The 26,860-nt window shown below is 41.0% G+C and overlaps 1 protein-coding gene across 2 annotated transcripts in view; it reads left to right on the top strand.

Moving 5' to 3' along the window:
* KCND2 (potassium voltage-gated channel subfamily D member 2) overlaps positions 1 to 26,860 on the top strand; it is a 281,858-nt gene that overhangs the window by 235,174 nt on the left and 19,824 nt on the right. For both annotated transcript variants that reach the window (XM_030015047.2, XM_030015045.2), the window contains one exon: positions 26,665 to 26,827. In XM_030015047.2, the coding sequence (XP_029870907.1) occupies positions 26,665 to 26,827 (163 nt within the window). The remainder of the gene's footprint in view (positions 1 to 26,664; positions 26,828 to 26,860) is intronic.

Genomic DNA, 26,860 nt, shown 5'->3' with positions numbered 1-26,860 from the left:
AGTGCACAGTGTAAATCTACATTTCACACCTTTGATTCCACAGTGACACAAAGCAGGGTGGGAGGAATAGAGAGCAGGTTTAGGGAATGTGTATTGAGATGAGTGATATATTAGGGAAAAAGAGAAGATAACAAAGATGAGAAAAGGCCAGCTGTTATCAGATAAGAGCTTAGTTACAGGGCATAAACCTGGAAGTAAATTGAAATTATTGGAGTTTTCATTGACCAGGGAAAGAGAAGATAAAAACTGAATAAAAAGGAGAAAAACAATTACTCTAGGTGAAAGTCTAGTGAAAAAAATGAGAACTTTCAATTCTATTTGCTTTCCTTTACCCTACAGCTCTAATCACAGAAAATTTTCAGAGTTTAATAAGACCAACTATATAGTTTGTATTGCATTTATTATTTACAGAATTTACAAGGAAGGCTGTGCAGCGGATTTTTTTTTTTTTTTAAATATTGTGATATGACTCCTAGTTCCATGGATTTGGCTATTTCCTTTTCTCAGAATAGTACATTTTAAATACATATGTGATTGAGAAGGTTTTAGTTTCAGCCATGATTTAAGCTTCTGCAGTAACATAGGTTAAGTTGTTTCTCCCTGTTGTTTTCCACTTTCTTGGCAGTGTTTTGCAGATGAAAAATAACATGCTGTTCAGTATCTGCCTTTAGGAAGGAGCGCTGGAACTTCTGATTTCATATCCCCACACATGGCAAAAACATAACACAAAGCTAGAAGGAATATACCCCTCTTGCTGCAGCTCTGATGGTAGAATAACAAACCCAATTTACTCCAAATTTTTAAAAAGTGTCTTTAAATTACCCTTGACGCAGAACACATTCAAGGCCTTTGAGGATAAAAATCAGACGTGGGGAGCTGCAGCCATGGAAAGCAGCTATATCCCCACCTTTCTTGGTGAGACCATTTTATCCAGCACAAAAAGGAATACTTTGCAGCTGATATTATGGAGGGATCCAGAATCCTCCATTCACAATGTCATGCCTTCTAACCCTAAGGGTGGCCGAACAATCCTGTCTCTCTATGTAAGAAATTGCACTCTCTCCTTACCTAAAAAAAATGGACAGGCTGGGGCAGGTGAAAATACATTACAGATCCTTGCATTCACCTCAGTGAACCTCAGCTGTTGTCTACAAGAAGAACAATTTTCAGAAAGAAGTGCCTGCCTGTAATTCAACAGCAATTGTTCTTTTTCCCCACAGAAATAGTTCGTGGTTCAAGCAGGCAGGCAAACATATGCATTCCTTTCACAGAGAAAAACATGCTCTCAGCAGTGCTCAGGTAGGCAGGCAACCAGGCATGAAACTGAAAACACTCAGGCATAGACAAAACAAGTGCAGGCAAATGCAGCCCCGAGTTACTGAAAAAAAAAAAGATAAAGAGGTTGCGGGGCATAGATCAGATCTCAGATCAGCTCCTACTATTTTCTTCATATTCTCAAAATGTTTCCAGCAAAAGCAGGAAGATAATTGAGTCATCCCAGCACCAACAACATGTCCCATCGCCAGAGGAAGGAGTCACAGCCTCTTTGTATAACACCGTATAGCCTGTGACCCCTGTTCCTCAAACGTGAACGCACGCGGGTGGGCTGCAAGTCTTGCCAGTGCAGACTGGAGTAGCACTGGGTATCAACCTGGATCTCTGCAGAATTGAGATGCCTCACAAAGGCAGCTGAACGAACCTTTGTCATCTGAAGATTCATTAAAAAGGAACAATAGAGCATTCCTCTTTTAATAGAGAGCAGGCAGGGAATGATGGGAGCACCTGAATGGAGAGGACTAGAATGGCCCAGAAGGAAGGGACAGCAGAGAAAGGGACCAGGGCAGTGCCAGCCTGGGGTCTGCTCAGCCTCGAGCAGCAAGCGGTTTTATAACTCCTGAGCCTTGAAGATCCCTGACTGGTAACAGCTTTTGGAGGAGAGAAGGAAGGGCCTGAACCATTAATTTTGGCACCCTTCATGTCACAAGGTAGTAGAGAGGCTGCATTGCTTCATAATCCCATTTTCCCTGAGCAACTATCCCTGTTGAAAGAAATTATGGAAGTACCTATACGGACATTTTGGGCAGCCTTTCGCATATCTAAGGTTTGGAGTGCAAAAAAGAACAAGAAATGCTTACTCATGGGCAGAAAAGCACAGTATCAGAAAAAAGAAAACAGGTCTGCCAAATGAGCTTATTCATCAGCAAATTACACGTTTGAATGGATGTCATGAGAGCCTAGTTCTCCTCAGACACTTTGGTGTCCATGTTTTTCTTTCAAAGAAATATCTGCTTTCATGTCAAGTTAGTTCAGTTTATCAGTCAAAAGAAAATATTTATTTCTGGCAGACATGCAAAAACATTTTGGGATTTGAAAATCTAGCTGAAATATCTCTGATTCATATTACATATATATTACCTTTCTCCCTCTTTTGCTTCTGTCTTGATACTGAATGATTCTTATTTTCACAGACTTTGGGTGTCCCTCTGGTTTTCTGAAACAGGAAGAACAATAGCTATATCTCTTCTTTTTCTCCCAAGCCCAGAGATAAAACTGCTTGTTTCTGTTTATTTGCTTGTGTTTGTACGTACTTATGTGATAAGGGGCAAGTGCGTCTCATGCATGTGTAAATAAATTATTGAGAGAAAATAAGCCAAGTGTTATCTTTTGTTCTGAAAGCTTTTAGAGTAATGTGGATATTCTTATCTCATGCAGAAGAGGGCATGATAATGTCCATTATCCTCTGCGAGTTTTGTTGCCGGCACACACCAGCCTGTTGTTGTTCCATTGTTTCAGAGGACCATAAAATGTTCTATCAGAGGCAACGGTTAACACAGGGCGTGCAATTTCTCAGCAGGCGGGTTCTGAAATTTAGAAATTTAGTCAAACCTCCTGATGAGAATTAATGGGAAGCCAGAACAGAGAACTGAGAAACAATGTGCGGGTTTATGGAACAGAGGACAAAAAAAAATCTATGACCCATCCAAACCTGAGGCCAAACTGGGAAGTGTCAGCTCATAGTCAGGATTGGAGACCATTTCTGCTGGTTTATCTGTGATAGTCTGATCAGTAGGTGAGAGTTTATAGCATCTGTGCTATTTAGTGAGAGTTAATTTAGAGATGAGGAGGCAATAGCCTTTTTTTGTGATGGGTGGTTATCATCAGATGAGGTGTTGAAAACCCTTGCTGCCGTCCAGTTAAGGCAGACTTCAGACCCAGTGAAGATGGCCCTGGCTGTTCTCCTGTCTTCCAGGTCTAATTTTTGTGGGAATTGAATAGGACAGAAAAAAATCTGTTTCAGTTCTTCTTTCAGACTTTCTCTTCTTTCAAAATCCAGAGATTGTCTGTAAGGCCACCCTGCCTGTGGGTGTTGATCTCTGAGCTTTGTTCTCAGGGGCACGGAAGCAACAAAGAGACAAGCAGTTCAGAAGTGTTTGGCAAGCTGTTATTTAGCCAACAGTTTTAGTCACTCTGAATCAGCCTGAAGAGAATCTAGCCCACTTTTCTATAGCAAATTTCTGTTCTATTTTTTGTTCATCTGAACTCTCTCCATGAATGCTCACAGTTATACCAGTTCAGGGCAAGACTGAACAGAGCACAGCAAGAAGCATCAACATATAGTCCACTTGCCATCAGCTTCTGTAACACAGAGCTGTGGTATCTCAGATGCAAAAATGCCTCCTACTTCAGGGCTGGTGGAGACCAGGAGTCCACAGTCCCTTGAGAGGCAATGGGAGGCCTCAGTGCAACAGAAAAGCATGAGTCCAGGTGGGACAATTCACCTGATGCTGGTAAGCTCTGTTCCTGTTACATTGGTTCCAACTGAGCCAGTTCAGGGCCTTACCATCATGTTCCACTGTGTTGGGTTTACGTGGCAAGATTTTGATAGAAGCGGGGTGGGGGGGAGCTGCAGGGGTGGCTTCTGTGAGGACACACCAGAAGCTGCCCCCATGTCAGACAGAACCAGTTTCAGCCAGCTCCAAAACAGACCCACTGTTGTCCAAAGCTGAGCCCATCAGTGATGCTGGTGTGCCTCTGTGATAATGTAGTTCAGAAAGAGTAAAAAACACTGTGCAGCAGCTGTGAGAGAGAAAGAGCAGTGAGAAAAATGTGAAAGAAACAGCCCTGCAGACACCAAAGTCAGTGAAGAAGAGGAGGAGGAGGTGCTCCGGGCACCAGAGCAGAAATTTCCTTGCAGCCCCTGGAGAAGGCCATGGTGAAGCAGGTTTTCCCCCTGCAGCCCATGGAAGACCACTGTGGAGCAGATCTCCACACTGCAGCCAGGGGAGGACCCCACACCACAGCAGATGGAGATGCCCTGAAGGAAGCCGCAGCTCATGCAGCTCCCATGCAGGAGCAGCTGTGGCTTATGGGGGACCCACAGTGGAGCAGTCTGTTCCTGAAGGACTGTACCCCCACAGAAAGGACCCGTGCTGGAGCAGTTCTTGAAAGACTGCAGTCCATGGGAGGGACCCCACGTTGGAGCAGGGAAAGGGTGTGTGGAGGAAGGAGCGGCAGAGACGAAGTGTTATGAACTGACCACAACCCCTATTCCCCATCCTCCTGCACCGCTCGGGGAGGGGAGGTGGAAGAATCAGGAGTCCCCCTGCCCTATCTTGACCCATGAGATGTGTCATCATATTTTCTCCCTCTGTCCTGTTGAGGAGGCGGAGTGATGGAGCGGTTTGGTGGGCGCCTGGCAGCCAGTCAAGGTTAACCCACCATATTCCCGATATTCTGGGTTCGAAGTGATGCCTGGACATGTTCCAGGCAAGCCAGTTTAGGTGTTACTGGCCCAGCGCTGTATAAATACGATTGTATTTTATCCATACCCAAAGCGGCATTAGAAGCAGACTTTAGCTATGTTTAGGTGGCACTGGCCCCAAACAAGTCCGATTAGATCTTAGGTAGCCTGCAGACACAAGCTTGGCTGTCTTTTAATACCTTGCACAAATCCTAACTAATTTACCAGAAGTGAAGGCCTGGCTACACTTTTGAACAGACTTTTTTGAAAACACTTGCAATATCCAGTAGCGCAGAGATTCTTTAGAGAAAATACATTAAAGCCTTTTGACACACAATTGAAATAAATATAGTTATAAAAAAATGTACGGAGCTACCGCAAAGCTGAAGAAGGCGGCTTACAATTAAATGAAAAATAAAATCAAGGGGAAATCAGTAATTCATTTAAAAATCCCAGTCATTATTTGAGTACCATGTCACATCATCTGCTTTATTTTAGAATCTCACTAGGAAAGTTAGCCTGGAGCAAGAAAAAAACAGGGTAACAATTCGCAAATGCTATTAGCCCAATCAGCATTTCAGTAGTCTCTGCTAAACAATAACTGTTCTTAATTTTTTGAGGGGACAGGGAAATTGATAATGACACTGAGCAAAAGGGAAGATATAATACTGATGCTAAGTGGGTATGTTACCTGCCTTGGGTTGGTTAGGGTTAGATTTTCTAGGACAAAATTTCACTTTTTTGCAGTCTTAAAGAGTTTTTATTATTATTTGTGCAATATCCCCAGTGGGCATAACTAGGTGCTCCATGTTCATTCCGTAAATACAAAAGTCTTTCCCTGTGGATTAGTTACGTCAAACCTCGCAGCAACTCAAAGCACAAAAGAGGTCAAGGAAAGGGAGGGGAAATAGAAGTGCAAAGGACTATATTCAGACTACATTATCTCATGGTACTGCAACCCAAGGGGAGTGCTGAGACCCCACCTGCTGTTAAGAGCTGCTGCCTCATTATGTAATCATAGAATGGTAACAAAAATGTCGCTGGAGGTTGTCTGGTCCAGCCTGCTCCAAACAGGGCTAACTTTGAAGTTAGGTCACACTGCTCATGCCCTTTCCAGTCAAATTCCAAATATACCCAGGGGCAGAGACTCCACAGCCTAGACCTCTTGGTGGCCCTCTGCCAGTTTACCAATGTATCCCCTGCAACAGGACGTCCAAAATCCGACACAGTACACCAGATGCAATCTCACAATTGCTGAATAGAGGTCCGTAATAACTTACTTATCCTGATGGCTAAACTCCTGGTACCGGAGCTCTACACGTGGTTAGGAGGAACATACTGCTGACTCATGTTCAGCTTACCCGCCAAGACACGCAGGCTCTTCTCTGCAAAGGCACTTTGCCAGTAAAGAATACAGCACAGAAGACATCAAGTATCCAACCCTTTTCCTTGTCCTTTCACATTCAGTCACATACCCAGCAGCAGACTCTCGTTTTCCTTAGTATTCCTTTGTCATGGTTTAACCCCAGCCAAAGTACTGATAGAGTGAAATAGAGGGAGTTTGGTATCACATTCACATTGCCTGTTATAAAGCCTCATTCAGGTGCTGTTGGGTGGGTTGTTTCCTTCCCCTTACATGCCACAGGGGACAGCGTGAATGTGGCCTAAAGAAGCATGCCCCATTTCACACAGTAAGCCACTGGTAGAGGCTGGAATAGCACTCTGACCACTCCCTTATCCCATTCTTTCTCTCCAGTTTGGCATTTTATAGGACTTTGTGGTGAAAATGCTGCCTGGATTGTCTAGACTGAAGATGCATTAGCAATGTGCCTGTATCCAAGGGATACACAAGCCAATGCCACTTGCAGCTTCACCTTCTGCAGAGAGTTCTGGTTTGCAAACCCCGCAGGCCCCAGCAGTCATTGTGCCATTCCTTACCTCAATATGGGCATCACATCTGTATTCCTACTGGATATGACAATAAGCCATTGAAGAGCTCCAGGAGCCTCGTTTGGTGTCTTTCAGCTCACATCATAGTTTTCCATTTCTCAGGGGCTGGCTGTGAGTCCTTTTAATAAAATGAGTAGCAGTTACAGAAACTAGCAACACAGATCATGAAAGAAATCCCATTGCATAATATTTTCAGCCTGGAATAATTGTTCCAAATGCTTAAGAAGTGGCATTGCTTTTCGCTAAAGTTTTGTTTGCTGGAGGAAATCGTTTGAGCTGAGCACTGATGAGCATACAGGCTGCTCTTGTAAGTGAAACGGTGCTTTATGTTTTATTCTCTTTTAAATATGATTTTGGCAAGTAGAGGAATAAGAAGAAAGTACTTCAATCTCTGGACAACACATTACTGACATATATAATTTTCTGTTGACTTTGCTAACATCAACTTGCAGAAACATTATTATTTTTTCTGCCTCAGTACGCAATCCAGTCCTGGATTTAGCTGCTTTGTGTGGGTTGTGGTTGTTTATTCAGGCTAGTGAAGATTAGAGACCTATGAAATGCCCAATAAGATACCTCACAGTAAAGAGCTTCCGGTCTGGTGTGTTAAATAGGTTTGAACAGTTTCTCTATAATATTTAGCACATACTAATATAAAACTTGAGCATGATCTGATTTACAGATAATCCTTTAGAGTAGTATCATAAAAATGTATGAGCATATAAAATGAAAAGGAAAGGGAGAAGAGCATGTGTATCTTAATAGACGAAGTACACGAAATATTGAAGTATATATTCCATTGCTTAAGGCAGAGTAATAATAAAAATTGCAATAAAAAAGAAGTAGAATATCTTTAGACTAGAAATGACCTGTCAACCTCAACTGTAAACCAAAAACAAAGTCAGAAGTATTATTTCTGACACCAGGTATTAGATACTCCAACCACGAGTATCAGACTTTTTAATAAAAAGCAAATATATTATTTATTAGACTCCCTAGAAGTCTGGCCAAAGGTGATTAATATACATGCACTTACACATGCTCAAGTACACATGCACTGACAGGTAAGCACAGTCAAATAAGGAGAAAAAAAGAACTGAATTATTCTGTTCATCTCAGGGAAAAAGACAGGTTTTACCTGTAGTAAACTTTTACAAAAGTAAAAAAGCTTTAAAGTATAGGTTTTACCTGTACCTGGAGCACTGCGTTTCAGCTCTGGGGCCCCCAACATAAGAAGGACATGGACCTGCTTGAGCGGGTCCAGAGGAGGGCCATGAAGATGATCAGAGGGCTGGAGCACCTCTCCTAGGAAGACAGGCTGAGAGAGTTGGGGTTGTTCAGCCTGGAGAGGAGAAGGCTCCAGGGACACCTTACAGCAGCCTTCCAGTACCTAAAGGGGCCCTACAGGAAAGATGGGGAGGGACTCTATCAGGGAGTGTAGTGATAGGATGAGAGGTAATGGTTTTAAACTCAAAGAGGGTAGATTTAGTTAGATATTAGGAAGAAATTCTTTACTGTGAGGGTGGTGAGGCACTGGAATGGCTCAACTATGCATTGAGACCTGAGAGCTCTCTGGTTCAGATTCCTCAGACAGCTTTCCAAAGGGAGGGGAGGTGAATCCAGGTGAAGGTCTATACAACCATACATCACGTGTCCCACCATTCTTACTACAGAAAGGAGCATTTCCATTACAAAACAATATTCTCAAAAACCATATAAGCAACAATATGTACTTTAACTCCTACTCAGGTTTTTCTCCATTTCAGCTTCATCTCCTGTCTCTATAAGCTCTGCTAAGGCGCATAGGCCCTTTTCGGCGCATAGGCATTGCCTTCATATCTGTCTATAAGTACACGTTATTAGCACTGCAACAGTAATAAATCCTCATCACCAACAACAGGGAGCTTATTTGCTATCTTATTTGAAAGACTCCAGATGACAGAGATTGACTTTCAGACTTAAATTCACTACCCCTTTTTCTGTGGTACTGGCCCATTGATTCCAGTGGGGAATCATTGGTGTAAATGAGGTTAGAATTTAGTCTACAGTGTTCATGTAGTGCTGTGTCACAGCAAAACTTTTTGTTTCACCACCTTGAAAGTTGTCTTCATTAAAGAGCCCTAGTTTAAGTTCCCTGTCACATTGATTTCAAAACTCTACTTAATAATTTACATATTTTTATATTAGAAGTGAAAGGAGACTATATTTCCAGAGCTTAAAGAACACTCGTTACACAGACTTGTAATTGTTGGTCATTATGGAATTATTGTCCTAGTAAATTTCAACTCAAAAGTAATTTCTTATAGTCCTGAACCATGTTTTTTTGCATTTGAATCCTGAAAAATCATGTGCAGATTGTTTTTGAAGAAAACAGGTTGTTATCAGTAGTTTTAGCCCTAATCCACCTCCTGCTGATTTGAAAGAGTATTATGGGTCTAATCCTGCTCTTGCTAATTCAATGAATAAGATCAGACAGCACACATAAGGGCACATGCATTGCCTTTACATTGGCTTCAGCTGTGAAAATACCTCTCTTTCTTCTTAAGCTGCTCTTGCTCTCCTCAAATACTGCAGATAGGATCTGGAATGGGGTTTAAGTGCATTCCTCATAGAAGAAGGACAAAAAAGACTGTATTAGGCTTCTATGACTGCTACCCTGAGACCGTGAGAGACTAGGATACCAAAAGCAGCATCCATGACTGTGTAACAGTGAGATTTTTACTCCAACAAAGCAAACTTATTGGTCTGTAAAAAGAAGAGAGAAATATTTTAATGAAGTCTCCACTGCTAAGTGTTCTTTTTTATGGTGCCACTCGGCCTTTGGCAAGAGCTACCTTGTAGCCCTAATGCATTTCTTGCGTAACAGCTCAGCTGAGTAAAAAGGGCTAGATATAATGCAGTACATGACCTCCACAAATCCATCCCTTTTATGGGAATAGAATAAAATAAGTATCAATGTAATTACATCTGATAAGTTCAAAAGATTTTTGGAAGAACAACAGCGTTTATTATACTTGTTGTTTTACGTCACATTCTGATTTGTTTTTCAAATAATACGTTATGTACGTTTATAAACTACTTAAGGTGGGGGTTTTTTTAAGGATTAAGTAAATCTGCTCAATCCCTTAGCTACAAGCTAAAATACGTCAATTACTTGGACTGTCATGAAGTTTTGATTGTCTTTAGTGTTTCTCCAGCACTATCTAGGCGTTAGTCTTCTTACTGTAGCAAACACTTGTACTAACAGGAATTTGGCACCACTTTTTCATTCCTACACTTTGATGAACTCTGTATTTCAGGAAAACTAACCACGTTGACTGTTTTTGTTTGATCGCTCATTTTTAATAGTTGTATAATTATTACGTCAGAAGGACAGAATGGATGCAGATAAACCGAGTCACTGTCTTCCAGTCACCAGCAACCACACCCTAAAACGTGGTCCATGTTGTGTCCGCTGAGGGTCACAGACTGTCCTCTCCTCAGAGCAGAAGCAGTGCCCCTCTCCCTGGGGGATACCAGCAGCACCGAGCAGCAAACAAACTGGAGGTAAAGCCACCGGGTTGCACATCTTTTCTGCCCACCCTCTGAGCTGATGGGATGAAATCCAGTCCTGGTCTGGAGCCCGTGCCAGCACAGCGTTGAGATAAAGCTGATAAATCTCTTGGGAAGGTGACCAACGCACCCACTCGGATCCCTCGCCTACCCTTCGCAGAACTGAATCACCGAGCGGGAGGACCGCACATATGGCTCTCCTCATAGCCATGTCTATAGTAGTTCCTGAGGAACCATGCCCGTGGGCACCTCTTTCTTCTTTTCCCTTATGCCCTTTATTCTTCACTCTCTCTGTGAGGTTATCCTCATGTTACACATATGGTGACACACAGATTTGTACAAAGGCAGGATCCCAAATCCTGCGGGCCATGATCCTACAAACTGAAATTTGAGGTTGAATGACTGGACAGTAGTTCTTATGACTGAGAGGATCAGAGACTAACAGACAGATGGAACATTTTTAGGCTGGGGAGAGGAGGGGAAAAGCAAGGTGGAGTAATATAAAATCAGAAGGAAAAAATACTGCTCAGCTGCATTCTGATTATCGGCACAGAAGGGAATTGCTGCTTTATTCCCTAAGAAGCTTCCATTAATTTGGTCTTTTATTTTCTTTCTTGTGAGAGTGGACCTCCTGTGGATTTTTTCTCCATTCGTTCCCACTCCTTCTGAAGAGGAACAGGCCAGTGATATACCTGCATGCCTGCTTATTAAAGACATAATGATGGTAATAGAAAGTAGAGATCTTCTAGCTCCTAAGGCAAATGCATTTAGTGGTTAATACTGATGAGCACATTAAAGAAAGAAAGGCCTGTAGAGAGGGTTTGAATTGCTATCTGACATATGAGCTTGTAGTAGCACAGTTCTGAGTAAAAAGAAAGGAAAACTCTCCTAATATTTACAACCAAAATTTGTCCTACTTTGAAAGCAATGAAAAATGGTTCAGTGGCTTTTTAGCTGTCTAACACCCAGAACTGATCTATGCTCTCCAGCACAAGTAACGCTGGGATCTCACAGTCAAAGTTTACCAGCAGGGTGAAGGATGACCTAAAATGCACCAGAGGAAAAGCCAGCAAACACAACAGGAATCATAGTAATAAGACCATGTGACTATTCAGTGTCAGATGCTTGAAATATTTTTACTCTTTCTATGAAAATTATTATTAGTTCAGTTTTTGTAGTGCTAGAAGGAATCCTAAGTATGGAAATGAAAAAGATGAGAATGGTTTGTCCCACTGCTGTGCATTTTGGCTGTGGTAGTGGAGCAGATCCACGCCCTGCCTACCTCCTCCCCTTCTTCCCAGTTGGCTCTAAGCAACCTCTTCCCATAAGAAGGGTGCTGCAACTGGGAGGGAAAGCAGGGTACTGAAAAAAGAGACACAGCATCAAGGAGAGCCTCAGGTGTCATACCAGGTGGACTTAAGCAGGGTGTGAGGGACCAGTACAAATGTGAAAGCAGACTGTATTCTGAAAAGGGATGGGAGAAAATGGGGAGGTCTCTTGCAGAAGATAAATTAATAGGAATTATGCAAATTACCTCATTAAGTAATGTGCTTTATCATCACAAGAAACAGCATTAACACCAGCATTGGTGGGGTGTCCTCTGCAATCAGATATAGGTTGTGAGCCAGATCTCAAACATCAGATACTTAGAGCTGAAAGCAGATACTCATAAAAGAAGCCCTACTGGAGTAAGGGAAACCATTGTTGCAAGTGGAGAGGCCAGAATCTGGTCCTCGTCAGAAGTTATACTTCACTCAAAAATATTACTTTTGAAAAAATTACCCTTGACAAAATTGAACATCTCTGATTTTCAGACTACAACGACCCCCTGTGTTAAATCTGGGCTGAAGACTGTTTAAGAGTCCTTGCAATCATGAGTCACCAACTCCCATCTCCCACAGGACAGCAGAAGTAACTTCTGGAGATAAGTGTGTACAACACAACACAACATCCACAGCAGTGACATGCAGCCATACCTGTCACTCCTGTGCCTCTTGTACCATGTAACAGCTCAAGGCCAGCAGGTCATTTCTTCACCCATTCCCTAGACACATAACTTCTGTACAGAGCTGAAAATCAGTGAGGACCCAGGGGACAATTGTCTGGCAGCCCCAGTCAAGTTCACGGAGAAGCAGTGCTCTGAGGTATATCATCTTTTTGCACCAGGATTGCAGCATTGACTTTCTTCTCCCAGGATGTCTGCTCCAACCCTAAAGCTGTGCAGTTATAATATGGGCACAAACAAGAAAGTACCTATAATACGAAAGTCAAGGAGAGAAGGAAGGAAATCAGTGTTCAACACACTGAAAACAACAAACCTGACAGCAGAAAAGGACAGAGGACTTGCTATATAAAGGTCTCTAAAAAGAGATTTATACTCAGTGAGAAGCAAAACTAATTGAAAATGCATAAAAAGGAGAGGGTTTGGCAGTCCTCGTTAAATTGTGCCTGTTGCAGAGATAAAAGAAACACAGTTTGAACCAAAAGATTGAGTAGAAATTTAAAATCCAAGGACAAAATTTTCAGTGAATAGCACAGGCAAAATTAAGTATGAGAGTTGTCAGATATTGGTTAGAGTTCCTGATTGATTTTGACAAACAGAAAGATAAATACATCGAATATAGTTATACTTGAAGTGGAGACAGGTAGAGACTGTTAGATTAGTCTTTGATGCTTTTGTGGACCTTGAGGTCAAGCTGGAGAGAGTGGCAGGAAATAATCTTTCAGCTATGGTCAGAGTGCTGGTCAGAAGGAGCCCTACTTGCTTAGTTATTGTTTACATCAAGGGGTCCAAAAACACAGCCTGCAAGGCCAAGATAAATGATCTGCAGTATATTGCTTTTATAGTGTTTTCAATTAACAATGTGATTCTAAAGGTTCACAGTAGTTCAAAGTAAGCTGGTGTGTGGTTCAAAATGTTCAGGAATCACTGGTCTGGGGAATTTGCTACTCAGTGGATAAGCAGAAGGAGCTCTTATTTGCAGCACAGAAATCATTACTGAAAAGGCAACTTTTACAGTGCTTTCATGCCAGTATCTGACATACCACAACATTTCTCTGAGCATCACACACAGCCTTTGGAAGGGGAAAGAATTACAGTGGAGGCATAATATTAATGATTCAGAAAGTCTCGTGTCACAACCCTGAGCACTGCAGTATCTAATCATCAGGCATAACGCTTTGCACACAGGCTGTGCCAAATAATGATGGGAGAATTAGACACCTAAAAATGGAGTCTGCCCTCTGGGGAAGGTCAGTGTAAACCAATTGGTGGGAAAAAAGTCAGAGTAGTGCTGTGGGACTGAATTCCTATTCCCTCACAGAATCCAGATCCATACTACAAGGAGGGCTACATCCTCCAGGAATACATACTGAGCCATCATCTTAAGTGAAACACGTTTGTCTTTCAAAACCTGACGAAGGGAGACTATAGGATAAGGCTTTTCTTCCAAAAGGCAGGGAAGGAGGTGCAGGTGCTCCCTCTGAATTCCAGCCTTGACGTTTAGTGCAGTCGAACCAACTGTTGAAGAGCTGGGATCAAAAAGATTTTCTGCATGAGGGATTTGACCCTCCATGAAAGCTCCAGTCTCTAAAAGCTTTACTCACTGTTGGCAGGTAAAGTATTTTCTCTATGTCATAATTCGAAAGTGAAAATTAATTACTTTAAAAAATGACAAGACTTCTTGTAGCTGTAGTTTGATTGTTCACTTAAAACAGTACCAAATTTCAGGCTTGGCTTGCTGAATATTTAAGCATTTTATGAAACACAGGCTGCACAGGAAGAGATTGAGAAAATCCCTTTCCAGCATTCCCTATAGCATGATTTCTTGAGCACACATGTGGGGTACATATACTCACATCTCTCTGGGCAGAGAAGCCTCCCGCGACCTTCCAAAATCCTTGGTTTTACCATTGGGCATCTGGCAAATTTTCCACAAAGCTCCAGACGTTTTCATGAACACTGCATTTAAAAATGTGATGGAAAGGATGTGTCGTGGTCCAGAAGCTCCATTTCTGAGAGATCCATGAGTGATCACTAAAAGGTGAGGTTTTGAAAGGGCTCTGGCACAAAGTTTTTAAATGTTGTACGCAACAGAGAGGGAGATTTTTTTTAAAAGTGGAGAAAACACATGGAAAATTTATTTCTTTACTACCTGTGAAAAGAATGGTAGCGGTCAGTCAGCGTTATGAAGCTTTATGCCTGAATGACTGAGAGGATTGGTAGTGAGATACAGAACCTCTCAGTTATAGGACATGAATTCAAATAGGAAAGGGGTTAGCAGTGACAGAAAGTCATTACCATGTCATTGCAGTGTGCTAATGTTTAGAGATTCATTGGTGGCTTGAGTCCAATTACTAGCACACAAGAGGTCACATTACAAAATGCACTGTCAAAACTGGCAGAGGCAGGCAAATCCATTTCTACTCTTTGTAACATGCTGCTACCTCTCCGTGTCCAAAGTTATCCATTCAAAGTTGTGTCAAGACTCAAGTGTGGTTAAGCATTCAAAGTCCACACTGCACAATCCGATGAAGAGAGGACTTTAGTCTCCTAACCATTGATTCAATACTTCTCATGTGTAATAATTGCAAAATTCCCTATTTAAATTATATAAACTATGTAATGCCAAGCTTTTACAGCCTGCAGAGGCAGTGCTTGGCAGCTGGGAGGGTGAGGGTTAAGCTGTCCATGGGCAGAGCAGCTCACCCAGGCTTTTGGTTTCTTTGCAAGAAAGGGGATATAACTAGGCTCAGCTGAAACTAATTACTCTGCCAGGAAACTTTAAGAGGGCTGAATGCTATAGCCTCCCCTCCTTCTTTCAAGGTTTGGGGTGATTTAGTCCTGATGGAAAGCTGAGTTGTGGGGAGTCTCGAGTGAACTCAGAAGAGGCTTTCGTTTTGCTGGACTTGAAGTACGTGAATTGTTTCATTTTTCCTGGGCTTATCTGAGCAACCTCAGAAATCCCTGAAAATTGGAAAAGAGCAAAGACAACAATTAGACCAAGGAAAAAAATAGTAAATAGGTCATTGCAGGTAGTAACTTCCACTGATGTGTTTTCTCAAATATATTCTAAATAGGAATGAAAAAAGTCATGGAAGAGGAAAGAGCTGAATTTTGGAGGCAAAAACACAGTAGATATTCTCAGAAAGATTGTTCTCTTGACTACTAGCTGGAAAGGGACACTAAGATCCTGGACTGCGATAAATCTTGTAGTGCACAAAAGATGTGCAAAGGAATTATTATTACCTTAAAGGGAAAATTCTTAGTCTTATCTAAGTGTGTGTGTATGTGTGTGTGTATATATATATATATAAAAAAATATATATGTGTGTGTGTGCACGTGTATAAAAATGTACTAGAGTAGGTTTTACTCTTGGTTTAACAGATTTAGAGTTAGCATTAGAGAAAAATTAACTGAAGTATTCAATATTTGGCAGAGATCCCTAGAGAGTTAGGCCAGTAGCAGTGTCACACTGACACAAGCTATTTTGCGTTTTTCAGCTTTGCCTGAAGGAATGTAAAAATAACACTGGTCCGTCAGTGGTTGTGTTGGCAAGCAAAAATTTAGCTTGGCCTAATTGGCCAGTGCTAAATGTGACACGATAGCAGTTTTTCAAATGAGGTGAAAATATTTGAAACAAAGCAAGTAATAAAGTTGAGAGGATGGGGACTTCTGACTATTTTTGAAGAGAAGGAAATAATTCTGTTTATTATTTCAAGAACACTTTTGAAATATTTTTACTCTCAGTATTTTAACATAGTAAACTCCAGTGTTACCTAATGGGACTAAATATGTGGAAGAAGCACCAGAATGTTTTTAAGTTGGAGGGTGTGCCAAAGGGCAAAGACAAACCTGTACTGCAGACTGGGGATTTTCTTTAGTGCTTTGCTGAAAAAAAAAAAGCAGAATAAGGAGTTCTGAATTTGCTGGGAATCATCCCTAGATCTTGATCTCCCCATTAGAGACCTGAAGAGTATTAAAGCCAGCAGTGGTTAAAACCTCTGTCAGTCAGAGTTTTACCTGAAAGTGGGAGCAGCTGGATTTGATTCCCAAGCGAAATCAGCTCGCTGATCTCAGTGCTGTGCCCAGTAGCTGTCACAAAAAAGGCACGGCTGTCCTTGCAAACTTCCACAGTGCTTTTCTAGTGTTATTGTGATTTATACTTGGAGCAGTTTGACCTGATGGCTAATATATACTCAAGAGAAATTTAGAAATGGATTGGCAGATCATCAATACTTTGTTTTGACTTTGCTGCTATTTAGCACAAGTATTGTAACTTAAAATCTGTAGGAGAAATTAATTATATAAAATTTTCAGCGATATTTCTGGAATGAACACCAGACCCAGAATGTACCTAATTACACTGCTAATAGGAAACTTCTCCCCTCCACTGAAGCAAGGTGGCATGTCAAAACATATCCCTGGGCTTCAGAAAGGTGCATTTGAATCTGCACCAAAACCTGTGCTTCACGGCTCAATCCTAATTTTAGTTACAACGTTGAAATTTCTACTAAACAGTGTGTTCCTAGAAGAAATGTGTGGGTTTGTCATCTTCCACATGCTCCTGAGGTGTCTGGGGGAAGAGAGAGCATCCAGGAACCAAGGCCAGGTGGGGGAGATGGGTGATATTTCGCAGCTGCCTTTGGAATCATTTCCCGGGAAGAATGTGTTAAACCCTAGTCCATCCTGCTGGGAATCAATGGAGCCTGCAACTGGACTCTTTACAGCCAAGCTTGGCGTAGTCAATAAATCTCACATTGCTCTTGTTTACTATCTGTACTATGGGTTCGTTATTCAGTCCTTAATAGGCACTATGGCCAGACCCACGCTTGAAGGCATTGCCCATCTTTCACCCCTAACCTTTAATGTGAAGAATGATTAGAGATGGTGGTATTTTTGAAGGTGGGGATTTTTTTATATCCTGATGTTCATGTTGCTTCCAGTTAATGTCTCAAGTAGGAACTGCTGGAAATTCTTCATACTGTATTGTATTTGTATCAATTTATTTAAAATGCTGAGCGTTTGGGATTGGTGTGCATTCATCCTGATTCCTATTTCTCCTTTTCTCCATGTTATATACGGCACTGTCTCTTAACTTTGTATTGCTGTTTAGTCCAGTTCTCCCAAGAAAGGATTTTCTGAAAGAACAAAGAAAGGGGAAAAAAAAAGAAAAAAAAAAAAAATAACACCTAAACATTCATATTCACAGGAACAGGACAAATGAAGACGCATTTCTTTTAACCTACATGTTGGTACAAATCTGGGAGTGCATCTTCTTTTGCCAGTTAACACAGGTGCTGAGTGAGCTATGCCATTTCAACGATCATCTTGTAAGGATTATGTCATGACAGGCATCAAAACCCTCATGCTGTGCCAGAAACCTAACAGCTCCTTTTCCTCTGTCAGTGACAGAGATCGGGAAAGTAAGGCAAATTTTACCAGCTCCCCCCAGTAAAGATTTGGTCAGAGAAATAACAAGGGTGAGAAACAACATATTAACATTGTGAGTAATAATGGCTCACTGTCCAATTTGGCACCAGAAAAACAAGCTATTCTGAACTTGTCCATACCTCTTCTTTGAATACTGTGTGCAGTTCTGGTCTTGTCTTCTTGTAAATAGTATAAAAGAATTGGAGAAGATTCAGAAAAGGGCAAAAGGTATGATCAAATTTAGGGAGTAGATTCTGTATGAGTTGAGTGGGACTTGTCAGGCTAGAAAAAGACATAAGGTAAATAGGTATGAAAACACAAGTAGGAGGAGGAGGGTGGCTAGAGGTCACACAGTGGCTGCTTTTTTGAATACAAGGACCTGGTTGGGACACCATACAAAGCAAGGAACCACAGACAGAATAGTCAAAAGGACACTGACCAAGGAACTGCCAAACAGTGTTGTGAATGCCAAAAATGTGCATGGATTTAAGGGGACGAAATAAAGCCCATGGAAGTGCAATTCACTAAGGATCACTAACTACAAAGAAATTACAGTTCTGGTACTTCTTGAGTTATTTGTAAGTGGTTGGAGGATGGAAGAGCATTCAAGGATATTATCACAGGTATTTAGTCTACTCTTTTTCCCTATATGTTTGTTTCAGGTTAAATTTTGGAGACTGAATACTAGGCTAGGTGAAGCTTTGGTCTGACCTATTACTGGTATTCTTTTGTTCATTTCTAAGCCTTGAAAGAACTGGTTGGTTCATCCTATATATATGGGCTTGTGTGTGGGTGCATGCACTGACAGAAGAACTGTTGAAAAATTAGGTCCTGACTAAATAAGTAACATAAGTCATCGATTTTTAGGAGCAAAGACCTGGGGACATTTTCTCTTAGGGAAGTAAGTCAGAGTTGCAGGAGTAAAGATCAAATTGTCTTTTTTTCCTTTTTCTTTTTTTTTTTTTTTTTTTAGTTACTGTTGGCTTCACATGAAATAGAATTAAAAAAAAGGGAATGTCTGCATCAGGCCCCAGAAAATGCAAAGTATCTGAGTGACAGAGGAAAAGTATATTCTTCCTGTAATCATTTGTACCATCTTATGAATAATTATCCAGTCAAACATTTATTCTCTGCTCATCACCATGGTATCTTAAAGACTTGAAATTCTGAAGTAATACAACAAAGTAATAAATGAATTCTATGTTAATTAGATATAGTATTCTTAGGACTAAAGATGATTTTTAGGAAATGAAGACATTTTTACTTACCTCTGTCTCATTTTTCCAAATCTAGCCCTGGATCATTTCACATTCACACACAGTGGTGTTTTAAAATTAGAATTAGCTCCTAAACAGCATCTTAGATACTTTTCAATTTGTAAATGTACAGGTTGAATCCTTAAGGCATCACAGTTGAAATGCTTGTTTTGAAATTCCACTTAAACTTATTACCAGTAGCAATTTAAATTATCTGTTGTTGGATGTAACATTGAAATAAATGACTAATTAGTGTCAACTTGCCAGCATTTAGTCACCAAGCAGCTTGGAAGCACTAGGGAACAGCTTTATAACAATTTACAGCACCCTCCTTAGACAAGTACACCATTTTGCAATTGTCAGATATAATTTGACATCTCTATAATATTGCTTTATGCATAGCACTTCTTTTTCTACTCTCAAAATGGATAGTTTCTATTCCTTGCTGATTTTTTTTTTTTAGTGGGTCTCGAAGTTAAAGTGGTTAACTGATGCTTGCTCCCTTGCAGCCTATCTGCTTAGTCTGAGAGCTAGCCTTGTTGCGAAGGGAGTTACTTGAGATCGGTTTATTCACACATCCATGGTAGCACAAAGGCAGGGCTTAACCAGTCACTCCTCCTTTGTGGAGTGTGCCGCAGGTCAGCTGATGAATTTTATTGCTGACGTACTGCCCTCCATCCACTGTACTAAGCATAAAACCCCACCAAATACACGCGCGGCAGGTCTTTCACCAGGTAAAGCATCTCCATCGCAAAAGCTGGTGCTGGAAGCCTCAATTCTGAGGTACTCCATAACGGGCCATGATGTTATATCACTTTAAAAAAAGCCAAAAAGGGGTTTGGAAGCACATGGTGTGCAGAGACCCTCAGCATCGGTTGTCACAGTCTCAGTGTCACCTTTTGGCAGGAGAGGGCTCGGGCGCTGGCAGGGGCCGCGCAGGATGAGGGCACCGGCACTTGCCGCAGAAGCCTGCTACTGTGCAAAAGGTTGTGCGAAGCTTCCTTTGCCCACAAACTCTAAAAAAGACCCATTTTCACCTGTGAATGTGGATGATGGCCAGTGCCTTGTGAGAACCACCGTGATTTAGGTAACACTAGGAAAGGCAGCTTGCAACCTTTGCATCAAGAACAATTTTTCTGCCGTGTTGCTTTTCTTATTCATAGAAAGTGTCTGATCTATTCAGAAATATTCTCTTTTTCCTAAAAACAAACATGCTCATTTTTGCCTCTGAAATCTGGGAAAAACCAAAACAAAACGCCACCTCAGTAGCATGTCTGTGTAACTGTAATGCAGCTGTCAGGCGTCAGCTGAGATGTAGCTCTGGTAGTTTAACTAGTCCCCATACAACATGAAGCAGACATCATACTTTGTGATGCTTTGCAGCAGCTCAGGAACAGCTGGGATATTAGCTTTTCCTATGGAGTGAGGAGAGATGACAAAGAAAAAGATATTTTTTACCTTTTTGGATTTAATATTTTATGGTAAATGAAAGCAGAAGGAATTTGGTTATCTGGATCTCTGTCTTGACTGCAAGAAGCTGAGAGTGTTTCCTTGGGCAAGTCTCGTAACTTTTCCACGCAAAAGTTCCTTTTTTTGACCTTTAAGTACTAAAGCCCACCTTTACAAATCTGTTTAAGCTTCTTGGATGAAAGCTGTGGTGCACGTGCAAAAAGAAAAAAAAAAAATCCCAGAATTTTGTTAGAAATTTTGTATTTCAGAAACTGCTAAGTTAGCCAGGTGCAGGGGCAATAGTTTGACTCTTGCGCTGCAGGCTGGAAAGCCCAGGGAGCAGTGCCACTCTTGAGAAGCAGATGTGGTTTTCATCATTCATGAATGATCATTCTGGCCAGCGCTTGGAGGAACATTTGTGGACTCCAGAGGGGACCACGTCCATCACTACCAAGCAGAAGAGAGGGCTACTGCAACAGAAGGCCCTTCGCAGCAGTAAAAGCAGCCAGGAAGATTATTTGCAATTCCACGCAGAATCTCCCTAGGCTGGAATAAAATTTGGAATAATCTATGTAACGTTCCACATCTCACAGTAACGGCAATATTTTGTATTATTAGAAATTACTTTTCCGAAATCATTAGGCTATTTTAAGACCTAGGCAAGGCTGCAGATTCATCATGATTACTGTTAGCGTCAGAGAGGCTGGGAATTGCTTTTCTTGCCTTCTCCCCTATGCCGGCGCGTGAGCGCGTGCCCAGTTGGGTGGCCGGCTGGCTAAACGCATGGGCCGATGGGCGGCTGTGTGACCTCCGCTGAGGGTCTCACCAGAGCAGCCTCTGGGGCTCTGCCCGCGGCTCCTGGAGAAGTGGAAAAGGCCATTAGCCAAGCCGGGAAGCAAGAGGGCAGACGCACCATCGTCCCACCGCCCAGCAAGCAGGCTGCTGGAGCCCGGGAGGGTACGCCTGGTCCTGGACGGGCAGGGCACCAGCCTGTGAACTCCAGCGCAAAACGCTTCACCTCTGCCTGATGACAGGCTAAATCCACTGGGAAACAGGATTTGTCCCCCACACCTGAAAAAAATGTGCTGTGCTGGCTTCTACAAAGATCGTTTCGTTTCCACGGATTTCGTGCTATTATCATTGTTCTTTGGCCATAAATTCCCTTGCTTTTAAAATAAATATTACCAAGTTAATTTTAATGACTTTTCGTTTATTTTACAACTCATTATTTTCTGACATGTTTTACATGTTTGAAAACAATAATGTTACTAGATTTCCGTTTCAGCAAATAAGGTGGGAGCAGACAACAGACCTCAATCAATGTAATATTTTTTTAAAGAATGTAAATTATTTCGAAGGAGGTGGGAGAGGGCACGTGTATTTGTAACACGCATTTTAAAATGTTTTTGTATTTGCATTTATTTTTAATGGCGTTTATGCCCTCTAGTGTCAGAAAACGTTAATGCAGCTAGGTGTTTTTTAACATTGACAATTTTTTTCCTTAACTGTTATCTGTCAGTATCAACCTAAATATTTGCTCTCTGTAAAAATGCACATCCTGGATTTATTCCTACTATACGCATCCTACAATTTCACAGTTTTGGTGCAGAGGTCACCAGGGGGCGGGGGGATGTTTCTATCCAAAGTAAGCTATTCCAAATATGAATTTCTGATCTGTCAAACACACACAAAAATATTGCTAAAATACAATTTCTGTGATTACTTATTTTATTCTCCAAGATGCACTTATTTTTCACTGAAAAAAAATTACTCCTGTGTTCAAACAAACAAACAGAAGTTAAACAAGCAGCATTGTCCCTCTTATTTGTTAAGATTATTAAAGAAAAGACCTTCTCCGCTCACACCAAGGATAAATGGCCAAAAAGTATGACTCGTTTCAATTATAATTCAGACCTTTGACTTATGAAATATTCCATCTCAGAGCTATCAAAAACCAGTCTTCGTTAGATTCAGGAATAAGATAAATAGCTGATGATGCCACAAATAGAGCCTCTGTTGTCTGAGATTTCTTGAATTATGGGTATGCAACATCAGATATATTCCACTTATCAGTTAGACAGGCAGTATCGCTTTGGCAGGTGGATGTCCACAGGTAAGATCTGACGTGGCAATGCTTAGATTTCAGATTGGGCATTTGTAAACCCAAATACATTCATTTTTCCCAAGCTCCCACAACAGCTCAGCCTTTTATGTGTGATTCAAGCTGCGTTCGTGCCCCCAGATCTGTCATGCAAAGCGCTCAATCACACCCATGTTACTCAGATCAGTACTCTGAAAGATCCAGCATTTGCAAAATGAAGGAATCCGCTGGCTTCCTGTCTTGCCTTGCAGTAAGGAGTCAAATACGCAAAAGTGGTCTGTCACCTGTTGAACACAAACAAGCGAGACGAACACACGTGCCTTTAAATCCATCCATCCTTCCCTGCACCATATCACTTAGTGAACAGATACCCGTGGACTGCAAGCAATAGCACACGTCTGACCTGTCTGGACTACGTCTAGTGAAACCTAGGCATTAGTTTGTTCAGGTAGTTTCTGACTTGTGATTTGATAAAACTTGATTGACACATCTAGTTTGTTATAGCCTTTTCCCTTCCCTTTTTGGCTAATGAAGTAGAATGCACCTGATTGATAACAGGGATCAGTACGACATCTCTTTTTCTTCACTCATCCAGAGCATACAATATTGGGATGACACATTTGACGTTACAGAATGAGATTGTCAGTACAAATCATAAATGCCCAAGGACTGACTTGAGCTTTGGCCACAACAATAGACATATGTGGAACAGACTATATAGAAAGGTATGGAAAGACTGCAACTAGGAAAAAAAGCATGTAAAGGAGAATATATTTGCAGTTCCAGCCTGAAGAGCAGCGAGACAAGCAGGGTAGCACTAGATAAAACCTTGAAATAGTTCCCTTTTGAAAAGTGACTCTGTGAAAATTGCTTAATAAGATTCCATATTTGTTGTCGCCATGACTGAGGAGATCAGATTTTCTGCAGAATTTAGAATTTGTTTTAGAGATCAAGTATAATTTTTCCACTTTGAAATACAAGCACCACAAAGCTACCCTGCCATTTCAAAATGGAGTTATGTTCTTTTTTAGTTTAGACTTTCCAAGGTATAAAGCAATTGCAGGTGGGGTAAAGGAAGAAATTTTCCCTTCGTTTTATGTCATCCACTTCCATTGGTGATTTTCAGTGATATATAAGGTATAACTAAAGGCAATGTTTAATCCAGCAGGAGGAACTTCATTAACAATTCTGGTCATGCCTACACTAGACTAAAATCTGTGTCACTGTCCCCAAGGAGAGCAAGGCTAACCAGGGTAAATGTAATAAAAACTCCATTTTGTCACAAAAGTGAGCAAATATGTTTCTCACCCTGTGCAGGAAGGATAATTTCTTGGAAGTCATTTTTTCTGACTGTAATTTTATTTTAACTTCTCCAACACAGTGTTTATCAACAGGAGGAAAACTGATTATGTAAGAATTATTAATGATGTGAAAGATATTATTAGCACTAAACAACGGACAAACAACATTACATTCGGAAAATGTCACCGTACTACAACTGACTCAAGCTGAAATAGAAAAATAATCAAAAGCAAGTTATTTTAAAATAAGCAGTATATCCATCTATCTGTCATTTTGCCCAGAAGGTAAGAAAAACATTGCAAAATACCTTCATGTATCAAACAATCCTATTTTTTTTTTTATTTTGCTCTGTAACAGTGAAATACCATGAAAAGGTATCTCCTTATGTCAGTAGGTAGCTCCAAACGTAAATACTGAAATGTTAGGGACGGATCAGCTAATAGTTCCTGTCACCACTCCTAAAGCATCAGTCTTTACTTGATTCACGTAATTATAGTGTCACATTATCAACAGGATGAACTATATCCCTGAGCAACTTCAAACCAAATTAATTAGAGCCAGCAATGCCTTCTGTCCAGCAGCCATCAGTGACAATGTGAGCTTATGAAGGAAGGTTCAGCAGTTTAGCATTTCAAGTGGTAGGCAACTAAATATAGGTTTAGGAATCTAATTTAAGAGATCTGCTCCAGTAGTACCGGGCATGTGTAAATTTTGCATTTCAAGGTCTGGTTGTGTCAGGTGTGTGTAAATACGTATTGCCTTTTAAATAGCTTTCTGTTGACACACTTTGATTTAATTTAAGCAACTAGTTGGATTGTATCTAAAAGGATTAAGTAAAACAGTAACAAATACCATAAACCAGCAATGATTAGCGATTTGATCCTAGGACTTCTCCCCTAAGCTCACCACCCTGGCCCCATGCCCACCGCTCTGCCAGAAAAAAACTGGGGTTAGTTAGGTGTCGGGGATCCCATTTGTCAAAGGGACCTTGAAAGGTCATTTATCCACTTCCCTGCCCAAAGGAAAGAACAGCTGTGCATGCATCACTCCTGACAGCTGATAGTCAGCTCTGGCTTTAGGGAGATAAGCACCAAAAATGCCTATGTTGTGAGGTGCAAATCTTGATGTGAAGGAAAGCGTGACTCTCTTTCTAGTATTTTTCCAGTTTTATCTCTCTTGTAATTAAGACCAGATATATTAATAATTTAGAAGATGGATTCTATTACATTATGTATTTTTATTCAGTCCTGCCTGTCACAAAATGAGAATCTAATAGCATTCAAATTCTAAGCAGGTGAGGGGGGTTATCGGTAGAAATATTAATGTATTTTTTCCTGTGAATATTTTACACTTGGGCATGCTTTATAAAGCAACTAAACATTTGTTTTACACAACGTGTTCTTTGTCAATAGTCTAAGACTTGGTCATCTATATTATATCTGCCTGGATGACAGCTTATTTGAATATTTACGTTAAACACCTTTCTCTTATCTTACAAAAATGCAAACCATTCATCTTCACCTACAAGGCAATACATCATCTCCTTTTGACATATGCTGAGCTCTCATTGCTGGAAGGTGTTCTCTAACCCCATATAGATTCTCCATCATCTGATACCCTCATCCCTTTAACCCCTCCTTCTTGTGACTAGGTGCACAATTTGGACCACGTGACTTGAAGACTCGCCCCAACTTCTCTATTATTTTTCCAATTCCTGCTGAACAGACAGGTTTTGTTCTCCAGAAAGCGTTTTCCAAACACAGCCCCTCCTGCAGTTTTATTTCTTACCTTTTCTTGTGTTAACAGTTTATAAATTCTTTGTAATAAGGAATGTACTATCTCTCTGCTCACAGGCATACTAAACTCACATGCTACAAACAATGTTTAATAATAACTTAAAATCCAGTAAAAGTTAAAAACCGAATGGTAACTTGAAAGTAATTTATCTCTTTATTAAACTCTGCAGTATGTAATTACATACTTGTCCTATAGAACATGGCACTCCACAGAGTGCAAAGAGCGGATCTCTCTTAATAAGCTGTCACTGGAGTGCCTCTACATACTTCAGTAGCGCTATGTTCTTACTTGCTGGACAAAACAATATCCAGCATCATAAAGAAAGGTGGTAGCCCTAGCAATTCTGAGCGCCGCCAGGATTTGCAGTTAGAATTGGGTGGGTTGCTTGCTTGTGGCTTGAGTTTTTCATGTTTGCTTTCAGCTGGACCATAGAAGGGACCTCTGGAGGTCAGCTAGTCCAGCCTTCCACTCAAAGGCAGCCTATCAACAACAATAGGTTAGGTCAGCCACGCTTTTGTCTAGACAAGTGTTGAAAATACCCAAGGATAGAAAGTCCATGATCTCCTGGGCAACCTGTGCCAAAAACGTGCTACCCTCCTAAATGAAAGTACTATATCAGCTTAAGTGAGACAACAGATTTTTCAGCCTGGCATCTAACTTACCAAGTGGTGTCCCTCGGATCTTGACAGTGGAAAAGGATGTGTTCTTCCAACAAGCAAACGGAGTAAGGACTTTTAACTTCAACGCTGGTTTTTTTTTTCCTTAGCAAGGTCACTCTCTCTCCATTGCAATAGAGGCAGCCTGGGAAGACTACAGGTGGGTGAAAGACAGTTGCCCGCAGTTTGATGGACAGGATACCCAAAATTAGCTAGTTAAAAAATTAGCAAAATTAGCAAATTAAAGTTACATGTGCACAACACTAGGCATGCTGTATATGTATGCATACGTGTATAAAGTATTATTTATATACAGCGAGTATTATTTGCAAGAGAAGTAAAATCTATTGTGCAATTATTTCATCTTGCAATTCAATACTTATAAAAGATTCTGTCTTTACTAAGCGTTTTGTTTTCTTTAACCCAGATATGGTGACATGGTGCCGAAGACAATCGCTGGCAAGATTTTTGGTTCAATATGCTCCCTGAGTGGGGTTTTGGTCATTGCTCTGCCAGTTCCTGTAATTGTCTCCAACTTCAGCCGTATCTACCACCAGAATCAACGAGCAGACAAGCGCAGGGCCCAAAAGGTGAGCTCCTAATTTTTCCCCCTTTTGTTGTTG

This window comes from Aquila chrysaetos, chromosome 5 (genome assembly GCF_900496995.4).
Source record: "Aquila chrysaetos chrysaetos chromosome 5, bAquChr1.4, whole genome shotgun sequence".
Lineage (NCBI taxonomy): Eukaryota > Metazoa > Chordata > Aves > Accipitriformes > Accipitridae > Aquila > Aquila chrysaetos.
This window is presented reverse-complemented; position numbering and strand designations above follow the sequence as displayed.